The sequence below is a fragment of the Typopeltis vanoorti genome, chromosome 18 (assembly GCF_054136105.1).
Source record: "Typopeltis vanoorti isolate ZY-2024b chromosome 18, IOZ_Tvanoo_1.0, whole genome shotgun sequence".
Lineage (NCBI taxonomy): Eukaryota > Metazoa > Arthropoda > Arachnida > Uropygi > Thelyphonidae > Typopeltis > Typopeltis vanoorti.
Genome location: NC_143566.1, coordinates 62,559,774 through 62,576,439, shown reverse-complemented (window position 1 = coordinate 62,576,439; position 16,666 = coordinate 62,559,774). Strand labels below are relative to the sequence as shown.

The 16,666-nt window shown below is 35.1% G+C and overlaps 1 protein-coding gene across 2 annotated transcripts in view; it reads right to left on the bottom strand.

Moving 5' to 3' along the window:
- cdm (importin-13-like protein cdm) overlaps nucleotides 1-16,666 on the bottom strand; it is a 389,177-nt gene that overhangs the window by 28,044 nt on the left and 344,467 nt on the right. For both annotated transcript variants that reach the window (XM_090408166.1, XM_090408167.1), the window contains exon 22: nucleotides 15,164-15,253. In XM_090408166.1, coding sequence (XP_090264292.1) covers nucleotides 15,164-15,253 — 90 coding nt within the window. The remainder of the gene's footprint in view (nucleotides 1-15,163; nucleotides 15,254-16,666) is intronic.

The following is a 16,666-nucleotide window of genomic DNA, read 5'->3' as shown; positions in this document are numbered from 1 at the left end:
GATACATACAGATAAATTGTAGAGATAATGCAGGACAGGTGTTAACTCTGGAGCACAATATTTGCGAACAACTGGAGAGATGCCATTAGGACCAGAAGACTTTTCAGTACCCAACTTTTTTTTAGTAGTTTCCTCATTTTTTTCTGTCGGAAAACTACAGGAAGCATACAGTTCTTGGCTTCCAGTTTGGTAGGTGGCTTGGTCATCAATGCAGGAGTTTGAAAAAAAGAGTGATGTTGGGAGGTCAGCTTTATCTTCTGCTGAAGTAACAGTGGGAACCATCAGTGTGTGTGTGTGTGTGTTGAGAGAGAGAGAGAGAGAGAGAGAGAGAGAGAGAGGGAGGGAGGCAGATGAGCAGAAGTTGTGTCTAATGGCTTTAGCAAGGGACCAGAAAGAACGGCTTCCCTTTGGACAGTAGGAAAGTTATCTGCTGTTGGCTTGAATGAAATTGGATTTGGATCTGCTGATGACTACTTTGCATTTGTTGCGTGCTTGATAGGCAAAGTATGAAGCTGGAGTTCTTGATGCAAGTCCCCTGTGGTAAGCTGAATTTTTTTCTTCAATGGCTCTGCTACACTTTCTGTTGAACCGGGACTTGGAAAGTGGATGAGGATTCTAAGCAGAATGGGAGATAAAGGTCTTCATGTCAGGAAAGATAATTTCTCTGACTTGTTCAGAGCAGGTGTTAGGGTTAGATGAGCTGAAGCCATAGTCCAACCATGGAAAGGAGGAGGAGGAGAAGTTCTGGAAGTCATCTCATTTTCTGTCTTTGTAGTGCCAGACTGTGTGGCTGGAAGCAGCTTGATCATGGGTGTTCTGTGAGAGAGAGATGTACAAGATTGTGGTCTGAGTTGCTGAGAGGGGAGGTGGCATCTGTGGTGTATTTGGAGGGAGAACTGGTTAATGAGATATTCAAAGTATTGGGTGAGTGAAGAGGGTTATCAGGAATTTGCATAGGTAGATGAATGATTTGTGATAAGTCATTACTTATATCAAAAATTTCTGCATCTCATCTAACAATCATCTAACATGGTCAATGGTGTTGGAAAAGGGGAGCTAGTTGGAATTATGGATACTGAGGTCAACTACGAAGATGACCTCACTATTTGGATGGCTTCGTTGCAGATGGTCAAGTTTCATGGAGAGAATGTGAAGAGGCTTGAGTAGTTATTGGAGTTTGAAGAAGAGTAAATGCAGCAGATGAAGTTTACTAGTGATGTGCTTGACCAGGTAAATAAGAAGAATTGTGACAACAGAAAATTCACCATTCCTAAGTTGACTAAACATTTTCTGCACAATTCTCATTATTTACTAACAGAAATTGTCATGGAGTCTCAAACTCAAAATCACCAGGAGTCTCAAACTCAATTGGACCCCAGGCCATTTGCTATAAAAGTGCATCTCAAGTGGACCGCAAAAAATTTGACTAAAAAAACCTGCACTAATTAGAATCGAAGGGAAGTGAAAAAAATGAGTGTAAATAAATTGGAAAATGAATAACAAAAATTTTATTTATTCTAAGTCATTACAAGACATAAAATAATAGTATAATGATTATGACAACTCAAAAAAAATAATATAAAGAATATTTTTATTATATTAACATTCACAATAGATTCCAAATTAAAGTGAAATTAAATTTTATTTGAATAAATCAAATATTTATATATTTATACATTCGGAAAAAAGTATAGACTCTCATTAATAACCATCACAAAAATTTACAGAGCCTCCTGTCAGTTTGAAATTTTTTGTGTTTGTGTTGAAATAAAAAAAAAAAAATATATATATATACATTTTTTTGAGGGGGGGGGACTATATTTTGGGGAATTTTTGAAATGTTACTGAAATTATTTTGGGGAAAAATAATATTTTTGGGTTAATATATATACATATATACATATACACACTTGCATAATATTACTATTATTATTACTATTATTACGGGCAACTCCAGGGAGTCATTAGACTCATCGAGGGAGGCCCCAAATCATATTCATCACAACTATTTGACATTCATACAGTATCTATCATACCTCGCCTTAAACTCATTCACTGTCACAGCATCCACCACAGACTCAGGGAGCGCATTCCACTCATTCACTACTCTAAAAGTAAAGAACCCAGCTCTAACACCTCTACTAACCACACTTTTGCCCAGTTTCCATGGATGTCCCCTAGTCCTCCCACAACCAGCCCTGTTCTCAAAAATATCTTCTGAATTAATTTTATAGAAACCCTTCAGTAATTTGAATGTCTCAATCATATCTCCCCTCCTCTGCCTATCAACCAATTTTTGCAACCCACAAATCCTCAACCTGTTCTCATAAGGTTCATTCCACAGACCTGCTATCATCTTGGTCACTCGCCTCTGGATCCTCTCCACCTCCTCCCCATCAAGAAGAAACCTAGGTGACCAAATCTGAGCACAGTAGTCTAGATGGGATCTTATCAAGGCTCGATAGAGAGGAACAATAACCTGCTTGTCTCTGCTTGTCAACGTATTCTTCAGCAACCAAGTGATTTGATGAGCTGTTTTGGTCACTTTTGCAATGTGTCCCCTAAATTTCAATTCCTTATCTACCAACACTCCTAAATCTCGTGCCTCATCAATTTCCTGGAGCACGGTTCCACCAATGCAGTAAACTGCCGCCAATCTTTTCACCCCAAAATGCATAACCTTACATTTTGCCACATTAAACTGACATCCATTCTCCTTAGCCCAGACCTCCAATCTATCCAAATCATCCTGCAAAATTTTGACGTCATCTGCATTCACTATTGCCCTACCCAACTTCGCATCATCCGCAAACAAATGAACTGTTCCTCTCAGATCATTTCCTATATCATTTATGAACAAATTAAACAGCAGTGGTCCAAGAACAGATCCTTGTGGCACACCACTAGTCACAGGCCGTCTTGTGGACTCTACTCCCGAGTAAACCACTCTCTGATATCTCTCCGTCAACCACCCTCCTATCCATCCCACCAACCCTATGTCCATTCCCATATGCTGCAATTTACTGATTAGAATTCCATGTGGAATCCTGTCAAAGGCCTTGGCAAGGTCTAGTAGAATCACCGTAAACCCATTACCCTTATCCAGTTCAGCCGTCACTGTGTTATAATACGTGAGCAAGTTACTGAGGCATGACCTACCCTTCACAAAACCATGCTGTCCCCGATACAGTATCCCATTTTCTTCTATCCAATCTTGTATTTTCCTCTTGACTATTTTCTCTAAGACCTTGACAATGATTCCTGATATGCTAATCGGTCGGTAATTCACAACAGCAGTCCTGGAACCACCTTTATGCAGTGGAACTATTTTCCCCTCTTTCCACCTGCTCGGGACTAACCCAGACCTGAGACTCAAATTAAACAAAATGGTCAAGGGTACTGACAATTCTTTAGCTGCTTCTCGTACAACACGAGCTGGTATACCATCCAATCCCACAGATGTATTGACATTGAGGTTATGCAATAGACTACTCACCTCCACTTCATTAACCACAATTCCCGTATAATCTACTGGTTTATTCGTTTCTGCAATGTCACCACCTGGATGATATACTTTTGCAAAGTGCTCACTCAGTAACTCAACTATCTCAACTGATTCAGTTACCTCCCTACCATCGGCATTCTTTAAAATCAATCTGCCATGTACATTTTTCCTTTTACTTGCTACATATCTAAAAAACTGTTTAGGATTCTCTTTAGCCTGCATGGCCAATGTTCTTTTGTAATCCTTTTTTGCTTTTCTTACCACACTCGTCACCCTTCTGGCCTGCGCTTTATACCGTTCATGTGCCTGTCGGTCACCCTTCTCCTTAAATTCCCTCCATAGTTGTTTCTTTTTTTGCAACTCAAGCTTAATGGTGTTATTCATCCATTTAACCCCTACTTGATTTATTATTCGGACTCTAGGTATACAGTCAGCCATTGCTTCATGCAAGCACTTCTTAACTACCTCCCATGCACTATCAACTTCTAGTCCTTGCAGTTGTACATGCCATGGCACTGAACCAATCAAACTCCTAAGCTTGTCATACTTTCCAGCCCGATAATTCCACATGTACCCTGTCTTAATTGAAAATTCCACACCTCTATCCACCTCCCAAGTCAAAACCCTATGATCACTCTCACCAATTGGTGGCAATGTGGTCATATTTGTTACAGCCAAATCCTCAGATGTAATTACTAGGTCAAGCACTCTCTGACCCCTAGTATTTTCCATTACATGCTGTCGCAGATAGTTATCCCTTAATAACCGCATAAAATCCAGTTCCTTCCTCCCGTGTGTCCTCTCCTCACTCCAATCAATGCGACCATAGTTGAAATCTCCCATAATAATCACCCTCCTTCCACCCATTTCTTCTATTTGCTTGTGCATACTGTCACCACCATCAATTAAATTACTATAATATAATTATAGTAATTTAATTTCAGTATTTTATTTATATATTTATACATTCTAAAAAAAGTATTATACAGAGCCTCCTGTCAGTTTTAAATTTTTTGTGTTTGTGTTGAAATAAAAAAAAAATATATATATATATTTTTTGGGGGGGGGGGAAGAACTATATTTTGGGGAATTTTTGAAATGTTACTGAAATTATTTTGGGGAAAAATAATATTTTTGGGTTAATATATATATATATATATATATACACACACACACACACACACACACACACACACACTTGCATAATATAATTACAGCAATTTAATTTCAGTATTTTATTTTTTTCCCGACACTTGACAACGTTTATTATTAACCAGCCTGCCAAAATTTGGACTCAAAGATTGTGAGCATATGACCTTCATTATGCCAGAAAGGTTAACGCAAGTCAATCTTGATCTGTGGGCTGTTTTGCTACCTTTCATACATGAGAATAATTGTTCACATAAATAGATGCTACCAAAATAACATAGAATATTTGCTGCAAACTTTTTTTATTTTTGGATATTTTTGGTACACCAACTTCTTGGTATTTCGCTTTTAGAATGGAATGATTTTGGAAATCAATAAGTTCCATTTGAATCCAAAAAGGAGCTTTTTCAAAATTAAAGGAAAAAGGATCTGTAAAAAGCAAAAAAACTTCTTGCTCCTTAAAATCTTTAAATCGCCTATCAAATTCTTCTTTTATCTTTTCTAGTTTGGGACAATATTGAGAAAAGGTAAAACTTTGATTCTTATTGTTTAACTGTTCACACATAGGAAAGTAATTTAGAATATTCTGTTTTAAATGATTTTGAAACAAAACTAACTTACATCTAAAACTTGCCAGTGCATCATACATGTATTATTAACTGATCTTTCCCCTGAAGTTTGACATTTAAATCATTCAAATGTCCTGTAATATCAACTAAGAATGCTAGATCTTGTACCCATGTCTGATCATTAAGAAATGCAACATCATGATTTTTCATTTCTAGGAACAATTTGATCTCCTTTAAAAGTAAAAATAAGCTTTTTAGAACCTTGTGTCAAGATAACCAACGAATCTCTGTGTAATACTGCCCTTCAAATTCACTCTCCAAGTCTTTTAGAAATTGTGCAAACTGGCGGTGATTGAGGCTTCTGGATCGGATGAAGTTCACAGTATTTGTCACAGGCTTGAGTACGCTGCTCATTTCCAACACTTTGGAACACAGGACCTGCTGATGAATGATGCAGTGGAAAGATTGCATTTTTGGAATGTCTGGATACATTTCCTTTAAGTATGCTGCAAGTCTTGACACAAAACCTTTATTTTTGCCTGTCATTGCTAGAGTGCCATTGGTTTTCACTGCTATGAGCCTGTTCAGAGGAAGTTGGTATTTTTCACAAATGCTCCACATGGCATCAAAAATGTCTTCCCACCGTAGTGGTTCCATGGATGGGAATCATTTCCAAGAACTTTTCATTAATATTCATATTGTCGCCACAAGCCCGAAGAAACAAAGCAACTTGAGCCACGTCGTGAATATCGAAACTTTCATCAAGTGCAACTGAAAAGCACTGTACGTTTGTGGATATTTTTTGCAACTGGTCATGCAGATTATCTGCCATTTCGGTTATTCTTTCCATCACAGTATTTCTGGACAAAGAAATATCGCGAAATACTTGCACATTTTTGGGATATACGTTTTCGGCTGCTTTTATCATATACTCCTTAACCAAGGAACCGTCACTAAAAGGTTTGGAATGTTTCGCCAATAAATAGCTGATTTCATAACTGGCTCTCACTGCTGATTCATTATCTTTCATAAGTTTTGAAAATACTTATGATAACTTTGAAATGAATTCCTCATACTTTTTAATTTTTCTTCTCTCTCAGTTTACCCTCAAAGTGTGAATATTGTTCTTTGTGAATTTTATCGTAGCACCTTTTTATATTATATCTTTGGCGACACAAATTATTTCATTACAAATAATGCACACAATTTTGTCCTTTGTTTCAGGGCAGAAGTAATTTAATTCTCATTTTTCTTCTTTCAGCAATTTTTCTTTTTGGCTTGGAAAGTGACATTGCCTCAGTGAATAAATATATTATTAACAATTTTTATAAAAATGTTTTTGAATAAAAATGTACGAAACTGTAGACCAGTGCACGATACTATTGCAAATAAAAATAAAAAATAATAATAAAAGGAATTCTCTCAGTGCTAGGTTGTCGTTGAATCGTGCGCAATGAACTTCAAATATCACTGATCGACTGTAGCAGGCAATTATAAACTCATAGCTGGATTTTCATGAGTGCATATGCTGCGCGTCACGTGAACAGCTGGTAGCCAATAGAATTCAACTTTTTCAGTATGCTACCAGTAGCGTGCTATAAATTAACCATGAAAGCATAAATATAGTTTACGATTGTTTAGGATCGGATCTAATGAAATTGTGATATAAATTTTTATTACTGCAATTACATTATAGCAGGTCGTTGCATCCATATTGTAACTATAAATGTCGTATGAAAAAACAAATCGATACTGTATTTACTCGAATATAACTTGCACCTTTTTTCTCCAAAATTAAAGCTAAAAAATCATGGTGTGAATATATGTGGGGATTTTTAGAAACTAAAGTTTTCAAGAAAAAAAAATGAAAATGTGGATGACTTACCAAAAATCGCCTCTCCGTTATAGCTACTTCTGGCCTCAAGCGCGGTTTCCTTGTGTGCATTGTCATCTTCTTTCCCATTATTCCAAGTAAAAATTACAAGTGATTTACAAGATTTCAGATACATAATGAACACCCTTCATGAATGTCTGAGAAGTGAAAGCAGAACGTAAAATAGACAGCAATGGTAGGCCAATAGAGATAGAACAGCTATAAAGATGTGGATATGATTGGTACGGTATTAACAAAATATCGCGTTACCAAAACAAAAAGTCAAGTTGACATTTTTGAGCTGAAATGCTAATTCTCTTCAACCAAATTCCATATTATCTGAAACTGTCATAACAACATTCACTCTATATGTCTTAGTTTTAACGCATTTACAAATTTTATTGCAGCTTTGTGTTTGAGTTAGTGGGGCACTCACACACCACACATCTAACTAAAAACAATACATTTTAGTTACTGTGTTTGCCAGTGAAACATATGGTTTTGCTTAAGTCTAAACAGCATGGTTAATGTGTGTGGGGGGGGAGACATGTGACTCATTAGTTAGTGTTATTTTTATACCAGTTGTCTCTAATTGCACTAAAGAAATATATTAAACATGTTGAGAAATATATTACACAGACAGCAAATGTCTCTGTACTTTATTCAGTGGTACAAAAAAACTACTAGTTTTTCTTGCATCTGTAGTATAATGGCAGTTGGGGAAGGTGTGTTGTTTATTACTGTGGGGAGCGAGTTATCGTCCTGAAGCGAAAGTGGTTAAACTTTATTTTCGTGTGCGATGTACAGTACATGCAATGCACAGTACAACTTTTTAATTTCTTTTTTTAAGTAAAATCAGGGTACAGGGGGTGTGAGTCATATGCGAAAGAGAGTTATATTGAGTAAATACGGTATTTCTGTTTTATTATAAAAAGCAACCATCCTTTTTTTTAAAAAAATTCCTTGAGGCATCATGGGCCGCACAAAATTGCTTTGGGAGCCGCATGCGGCCCACCAGTTTGACACCCCTGACTTACACTATCAAAACCGTGTGCAAGATGGTTGCCAAAATGCTCACCAATGATGACAAAACAAAATGCATGGGTGGTAGCACTGAACTTTTTTTGGAATGGTATGATAATGAAGGTGATGAAGCTTTGAAGCATGCAACAACAGGAAATGAGACAAGACCCGAATTTCTAACCAGAAATTAAGTGGCAATCAATGTAATGGCAAGAGCAGATCTCCGAAGGCAAAGAAATTCAGGCAGATGCTTTCTTCCTCTAAGACCCTGTATACCATGTTTTGGGACTGATGCTGTATCTCGTTCAGTGACTTCATGCCGCTAGGAACAATAATAAACAAAGATGTTTACTGTGAGTTACAAAAATGGCAAAAATCTATTTGAAACAAAAGACAAATTCTCAACTTTGGAGTCGTTCTGATTCACAATAACAAACACCACACTGCTACATCAGGCTACAATGTGGCTACAAAGTACCCACATTGTTGCCTGATTTTTTAATCAGCAACTTTCATCTCTTTCTTCATTGGAAGAGACTTTTAGCAGGCTTAACAGTGATGATAGCACGAAGATGTTCAAGAAGGACGGAATCAAAATATTGGTGGCAGACTGTTTTAACAAGATAACAATATGACAAATGTTTCAATGTGGGGGACAAATATCCAGAGAAGAAGTAGATGTCTAAACTTGCAACAATAAAGTAATATTTAAAATGTCATTTTGTTTACAACTAATTAGAATTTATTTTAAGGACAACTACAGCCAACTCATTAAATCAAACTCAGAGATTATGAAACATTTGTTGCAGTGAAAATCAACTGTACTAACATTACCGGAGAAGCAATCAAACAGGAGATATGATTCAACCTTACTGATACTGCCTATCGAAAGCAAGAGGGCAGCTTTACTTGATCTTAAGTTGATTACAGTGCAAGCATATTGTTTTCTACATCATGCTGTGAAAGAAATGTTCAAGAAGTCACATATAAACAAGTTCTACTGCAAAACTGACAGTATGTCAAGAAATAAAACTATTATAAGAAATTGTTACATTTGACCATCTTTTAGCCAAAAATAAAAAGTAAGGAAATGCTGATCCTTTTCTTTGATATGAAGGATAGAGGATCAGAGCTAGACATGAATGAAAACAAAGAAATAATTATTGTTTAGGAAAAAAAAAATCCACACCCACTTTCTTGGTCTTAATAGTAACAAATAATGTGTACTTCCACTTACCGATGTGTTAAGGCTTAAGTGCTGGGAAGACATGTTGAAACATTCAATGAAGTATAACAGCACTGGGAAAGGATTAAAAACTATTTTAATTCTTCCAATATTTCATTTCAGTCATTAAGATATCTTCAGGGAGTATAAACTAACACTTGTAACACATGCATAAAGGCAACACAATACTAAATTGAATACATGGATATAACGCTAAAGTTGTCTAGGTGGGGTTGTAAATTGGAATCTCCAAGGATTAGTTTCCCAAATTTTGGGAAGTTTCTTGCACCTGTATTTATTAAAATTTCGTTGATTTCTGATTTCTGAGGGCAGCTGCAGATTCCAGTCTTTCTTTTCCAAATTACTATGATGGAGCATGGTGTTTTTGTTTTTTTTTTCCCATAAGATTATCTTCTAGAAATGACAAACTAGGTTCCCTTCTATAATGCTAGTGATCAAGTCAGAAAGCATGCCAAATCTGCTGTTAGCAATAACCTAACACGGATAGCCCATCTGCTACTAGGATGCTAGTTAATCTTTGCTATCCTGCAAATAACTGTGGTTTTCTTTTCAGATATCGTTCCAAATATACTGTAGATGTCAGTTCTATTGGTAATGTGGACCACAGACTGGAATATTCTTCATCCAGCAAGTCTCATTCAATGCTACAAAATAGAATTACATTTGTAACTTAAAGAAAAGATATTCCTCATATTCTATTTTTCCTGGTCTGATTATTATTTCCACTCTATGATCTAAAAACCTTCTCTGATAAATAACAGAAAGGTTTCTAACTAGCATGAAAGCCTTAATTTATAATTCCACTCAAAATTCCAAACACTATCCAAGCTGTTTTCTAACAGTCCAAGAAAAAACATTCAGCATATCACAAATGGCTTAAGACAAAAACTTCAATTTCACACTTACGCTACACTGAGCTCACAACAGCTGCAATAAAGCAACAAGTTGAAATCTAATTTTGAAAGGGCTGTTGTAATCAATTCCTTTCCATGTTCCTGCTACCTAACTCATTCTGCTTGTACCATCATAACATCAACTAAAATCTTGCCCATTATTTTCCTCCTCCCACTCACACAGACAACTTCAGCAAATCACCTGCCACATTATCAATAATAGAATATCTCATTTTTAACACCTATTCAAACTTTGCTACTTGCACAGTACAGCTTGTCTATAGCATAGCAAGCCTATATTCAGCCCATTCCAAAAAAAAAAAAAGTGATGTCACCCAAAAATCATGGAGTTCATCAACAGTCTTCTTCTTACCAAGATGTAGGACACCCAACTAATCAATGAAGTGACCAGCAAGTGATTATTCTCACCACCCTTTTGGACAAAAGTGATAAAAAGGTTCAGAGAAATATGTGTGGTCATTTGTGAGATTTGATTCTGTTCTGGCACAGGGCTACTCACCAAATTACCATCATAAGATGGTAGACCATCTTATGCTCTACCTTCTAACTACTACAAATGGATCACTAGCTTCCTCTTCCCTATCTCTCCTGCAAACTATATTTTCATCCACTCCATATACCTAAATGACAGTCTTGCTGACCTCAAATCACATCCATAGTTTTTCTAATGACAGAACAATCTCTTTCCCTGGCAAACTTCGTACCACTGTCATTCGAAGTTTCAAAATATACTGACCAATATTTTAAACTATAAGTACTAAGATAATCATGTGAAATTCAAAACTATCATCATCAAATTCCTGATATACACCCTGAGGGGGGGGGTATAGGACATTATGATAGTATTGCATAAAAAACTTACATCATTACTAATTTACAGTTGACAAATTTCCTCCAAACTGTCAAGATTCCAACATTATCAGATCTTATATTTTCTTGGAACTCTTACATCCGTGATCTCTGATCTACGATCAAGTGTTTTTTTTTAACCCAACTCTCAAATCCATAAATTAAAATTGGTTTCAATACAGTCTTGTATACAATTAGTTTAGTGTACTGACTAATTTCTCTCTTCTTCCATATACATTATTCAGTTGTCTCCCTATCATACCAGCTTTGTTGATTCTGCTGTCTCTTTTCATATTTTTTATTATTACAAAACACCTCCAGGGGAGTCCAAAGACTCACTGAAGGAGGGTACCTACTCTACAACTCTCCGTCTCCACCACTCACTCCACCAACCACAACAATTCATCTATACTAATTTGCCATCATCACTAAAAAACTGTGCCTAAATAGCTGAAACATTTTACTAGGTTCTCCATTTAGGATGCACTTGATGTTTTCAATGTTTCTATCTATTATAATTTTCTTTGTCTTTTTTATTGATGATTTTCTTATCATATTTATTACAGCAGTTATTCAATTTCCTCAGGGAATCCTGAAGATTTGTACTGGATTATTTAGAAGTATAACATTGTCTGCATAAAGTAGAGAGCTGAGATTAGCATCTCCAATTTTGATATTGGGTTTAATACTACTTACTTTTCTTCATAATGTGATCCATATAGATGAAAAAATAAGTGGAGATAATGCGCACCTCACATTCATATTCAAATCTAGCTGCTGGCTTACAACTAAATTATACTCTGTTGTTATGTGCCATCCAGTCATTTCCAACTCTTAGTGATCATGTGAACAAAGACTCTCCATCTCACTTGGCCTCTTGTCTTTTCTTTCAACAACTGTAAGTTCAAAGTTGGTAAGTTCCCTTATGTTGTCTATCCAATTCTTTTGCACTCTTCCTCTCCTTTTCATTCCCTAAATCTTCCACAACATAACTGCCTTTTCAATGATTCATTTGCTTGCATAATATGCCCAATGCACATTAATTTCTATTTAGCAATCATTGCCTCCATGGAGTAGTCTTTATGGTCTCTAAAACTTTTTTGTCAGTCATTCTTGCAGTCCATGAGATATTTCATAATCTTCTCCTCCATACTCAGAATTCAAATGAAGCAATTTGTTTTCTTTCTTCTTAATAATCCAGTTTTCACATCCGTACATCAGGAAATACCATTGCTTTGACAATTTTAACTTTTGTGACTTTATTAACATCTCTAACTTTCATAATTTTTGTCAGGTTTAACATACCCCCCCCGGCCCACACCCATGGCTATCTTTCTTCTATCTTCACACTGAACCAACATTTCTTATTCTGGATCTCAGTAAATCATAACTTTCAACCATCTCTATTTTATCTCCCTCAATCTTAAATTCATCCAAATTGCCAGAAGTCAACACTTTTGTTTTGATGATATTTAAATTACATTCAATTCACTTTTTTTTTTTTTTTTTAACCAGAATCAACTCCTCCACATCTTCATTACTTTTCTGCTATGGGTGTTGTATCATCTGCATATCTTAAATTATTTATTTGTCACCAATCTTAATTCCTGCTGGGTCTTTGTCTAACTCGGCCATAGGGAGACAGTATACAACCCCCTTTTCCCACTCAAACACAGTCTGTTTTTCCAAAGACTGTTTTTACTGAAGCTTCATATGGTTGTTATATGGCTCTCTCATCAAGAGAGTTAGATTCTTGGGTATTCCCATTGATCTCATCACATTCCATAGTCTTGTGATCCACACAATCAAAACCTTTCTTATAATCAATAAAACAGACTAATACTTCCATCTGAAATTCTCGTTCTTTCTTTGCTATTTGGTCTCTAGTTCCTGCCTGTTCTTCTGGCATTTCTCCATTCACATATGGTTCTAGTCTTTTTTTTTGGTTATTTTCACTATTATTTTACTTGCATGTGAAATTAGGTTATGTTATGTTGTTGTTATGTTATTCTCACAATCTCTGCAATTTGATTTTTTTGGAATTGGGATGAATATTGATGTTTTCCGATCTCTAGGCCACTGTATTTTCTTCCAAACCTGTTGACAAATTTCAGCTAATATATTCAACTACTTTATTCCTAGCTACTCTCATAATTCTGCTAACACTCCAAGTTCCAGGAGCTTTCCTTTTGGCAGCTGTTCCACTGCTGACAACCTGTATTGTCTGATTTCAGCTTGTTCTTGTCCAAGCTTACCTTTTAAATTTTTTTTTTTTTTTTTCTCAAGTATACTTGCATATATCTTACAGGAGCACTCAGTAGGGAACTTGACTTCTCACATTATTTTATTTCGATTTTGGTAGATGGGTACTATGAGAACTCTGCTGAAATCATCCAGAATTTGACCCAAACTCCTGAATTATGCAATGCACCCACTGTAAAACTTTATACCTCCATATTTGAGAATTTCTGGTTAAATATCATTTACTCAAGCTGCATTTCTACATTTCAGGTTTCTGATGGCTTCTACTTCAAATACTGATAAGAATTCTCAATTCTTATCAGTATTTGAGTCATTGCATTCCTGTCACTGCTTCTTTCATTTAACAATCTTTCAAAGTAATTACTCCAGCCATCTAGAATATCTTTATCTTCGGTTTTCATGTCACCTTTCATATCACCTGTAATTCCCTTTATAATACCATTTCTAAGCTGTTTCAATAGCCTTCAGAATATTTTGCCACTTTCCTGATATTTACTTCTTTACTTTCTATGTTCTTACTAATATCTTCCCATGACTTTTATTTAGCTTTGATTCTTACATTTTTTTTCTGCATTCTCTATGAGCACAGGTTACACTTTCTTCTTTTCCTTGACTGCCTCTTTAACTTCTATGAGTTCTGATTTTTCTATCAGTGCAGATTACCTCGCCACATACTTCTCTGGCTGAATCAATCAATGCTTTCTTCAAGGTTTGCCACTGAATCTCCAAGGTTTGGTTCTTATTTTCACTCATTCATTTTTTCTTGAACTTCAAGACTAACAAAATGCAGTTTGTTTTATTCCTCACAACAAAAGATCTTGTTAACTTCACTTTTCCTTATCTTTAATAATATTCAGATCAACAAGATGTTTTGTCCTTGTGCTGACTTATATGTAACCTTTCCTGGTACAAACTTCTGCTACAGTCTCTTCATCCTCCAAAATAACACTACCCGTACCTCCTCCCTGCACAACTGCCTACACTATGTAAATCCCAATGACAAATCTGATAGATTTGTCAGAAATCTATCCAACTTGGAATCTCCCAGATTTGTCTAGCACATCAAGAACCCCAACTATAAATGCTTGATACTATCTAGAAGATCGCAATTCAATTAAATAATCTCCCTTTCTCTCACATAAAAATTCACTATCATAAGCATTAAGATTGTCATTCTCTTCTATTTTCAAGGATAATTTTCTACCGAACTGAGTACGACCATCCCTACTTTTCCCTAAGAGGGTTCTCCAGTTCTATGGAGCAGCCTCCTTGACTTACTTCAAATTAATATTCTTCAAAAACGACAAACACTAACTTTTCAAGAAACATATCAACAAATACTTACTCACAGCTTAATTTCCTGCTCATGCAATGTGCTGACATGTTACGTTTCATAACTTTTTTGGTGTGCAGGGTTTTTAATTTTAAAATATGTGCATAATTAAATACAACATTGCCCCCTTAGGCCATTCCAAAACACTAATGCCAAACAAAAGAAGAATATCTGTATATAATTAAAAGATCCTACTGTGAAGGTAATAACTCAAAGTAACTTGTATATACATCAATATCCTTGTAAAAAATTCTGTCATTAATTTAAGAGAAATCTTAAAATCAGGATGTTATATACTAATATTCATGAATAATATAATAATAATAATATTCATGTTGTAAAAAAAAGATCAAATTTTTTAAACTGTTCAGAATGCAAACAAATTAATTTATACAATTAAACATAACCTAACTGTGAAATTAACAAAAAAAAAAACTTACCCTTAACACTTGACCAACAAGTGCTTCACCTTGACTATTGACTGTATTCAGCATAATAGGTATTTCCCTGCTGCGACTGACAAATTCAGACTACATAAAGATTTATATACAGATTGTAGTTTGGTTAATAATAAATTCTCAAAGTAATTAAAGGAATATTGATATTTAATGAATATAATACTGCCTTCATGAATATTAGGTTATAATAAGCAAATATTGTGTGTATAATTTATTTCTGCTTTAATAATTACAAATGCTAATTATTAAAGCAGACATCATTTAAGCTTATAGTATAGCAGAAAGTATATTATACTTCGCAATAAATTATATTTTTGTTTTAATCCTTTACCCAAGTTTAAGCAAAGTTTATGTGGAGTCGTCATGACTAGTTAATTATGTACAGAAGTTTTGATCTTTACTGATGTCTCATCAGTGGGAGCTAGACCGAGAAATATACTAAAGTTAAATCAGTGCAGAAGTCATATTTTCCACATGAAAATAGTAAAGAAACTATTTAGTATGAGAATGTGAAGGGAGGGGGAGGAATTTAACTACAACTATTTTATTGTGCAATTTACTTTTTTAAAGCATATTTACTGCCATATAAGATGCACGTTTTTTTCCCTAAAATTTGTCTCAAAACCAAAATCTTGGTTTTGAGACATTTGTCTCAAAATCTTGTATGCAAGATTGACATTTCAGTTAGAATTTTGATCAGTCAAAATTTGTTATTTTATGCTTGTAGTCTCATCTATTGTCATACATGATTTTGAGTTAAGTAAGAAATTTAAAATATAGATGACTATAACTAATTAAAGAAGACAACAGATACATTCCATGTAAAATGAAACTTAAAGTATCTGGTTTAATTTAAACACAGCACATGGCAATTGACAGTTGTCAATCTGACACTAACAGCTTGCACTTGCACAGTTTCATAACAGCAACTGACAAGTCACACATTCAATGGTCTTTCGGGTGCAAGAGAATTAGTGATATTCTAGTGATTAAGATTATTTTTTATTATTAACCCATGGCCCAAAAGTAACACAGACATTGCTATAGTACTGATTTCAAAACTTGACATCATTGCTTATGCAAAGGAAAATGGCAATAGAGTAGTAGCACAGTGTTTTGGGCCACCAACCAAAAAGACATGAACTGGAGAAAACAAGAACAGAACTTATGAGACTAAATGTAATAATAAACATAATCTCTATAAAGGAATTGTAAAATTGCCAAAACCTGAGGAAGAATTAAAAATGGGGGTATTAGACAACAAGATCACAAACCTATGCATGCACACAAAAAAATCACAAAAGATAACAAATGAGTATGAAAATAAAGTTGCCTTTCATAAGTATATTATTAATGCTAGGAAACAAGGGAACTTTGAACTATCACAAATAGGAAATATGGATGAGGTACCTATGATATCTGATGTTCTTTCAAACAAAACAGAGGATGTTAAAGGTGCAAAAAAAAGTATTATTGTTAAAACTC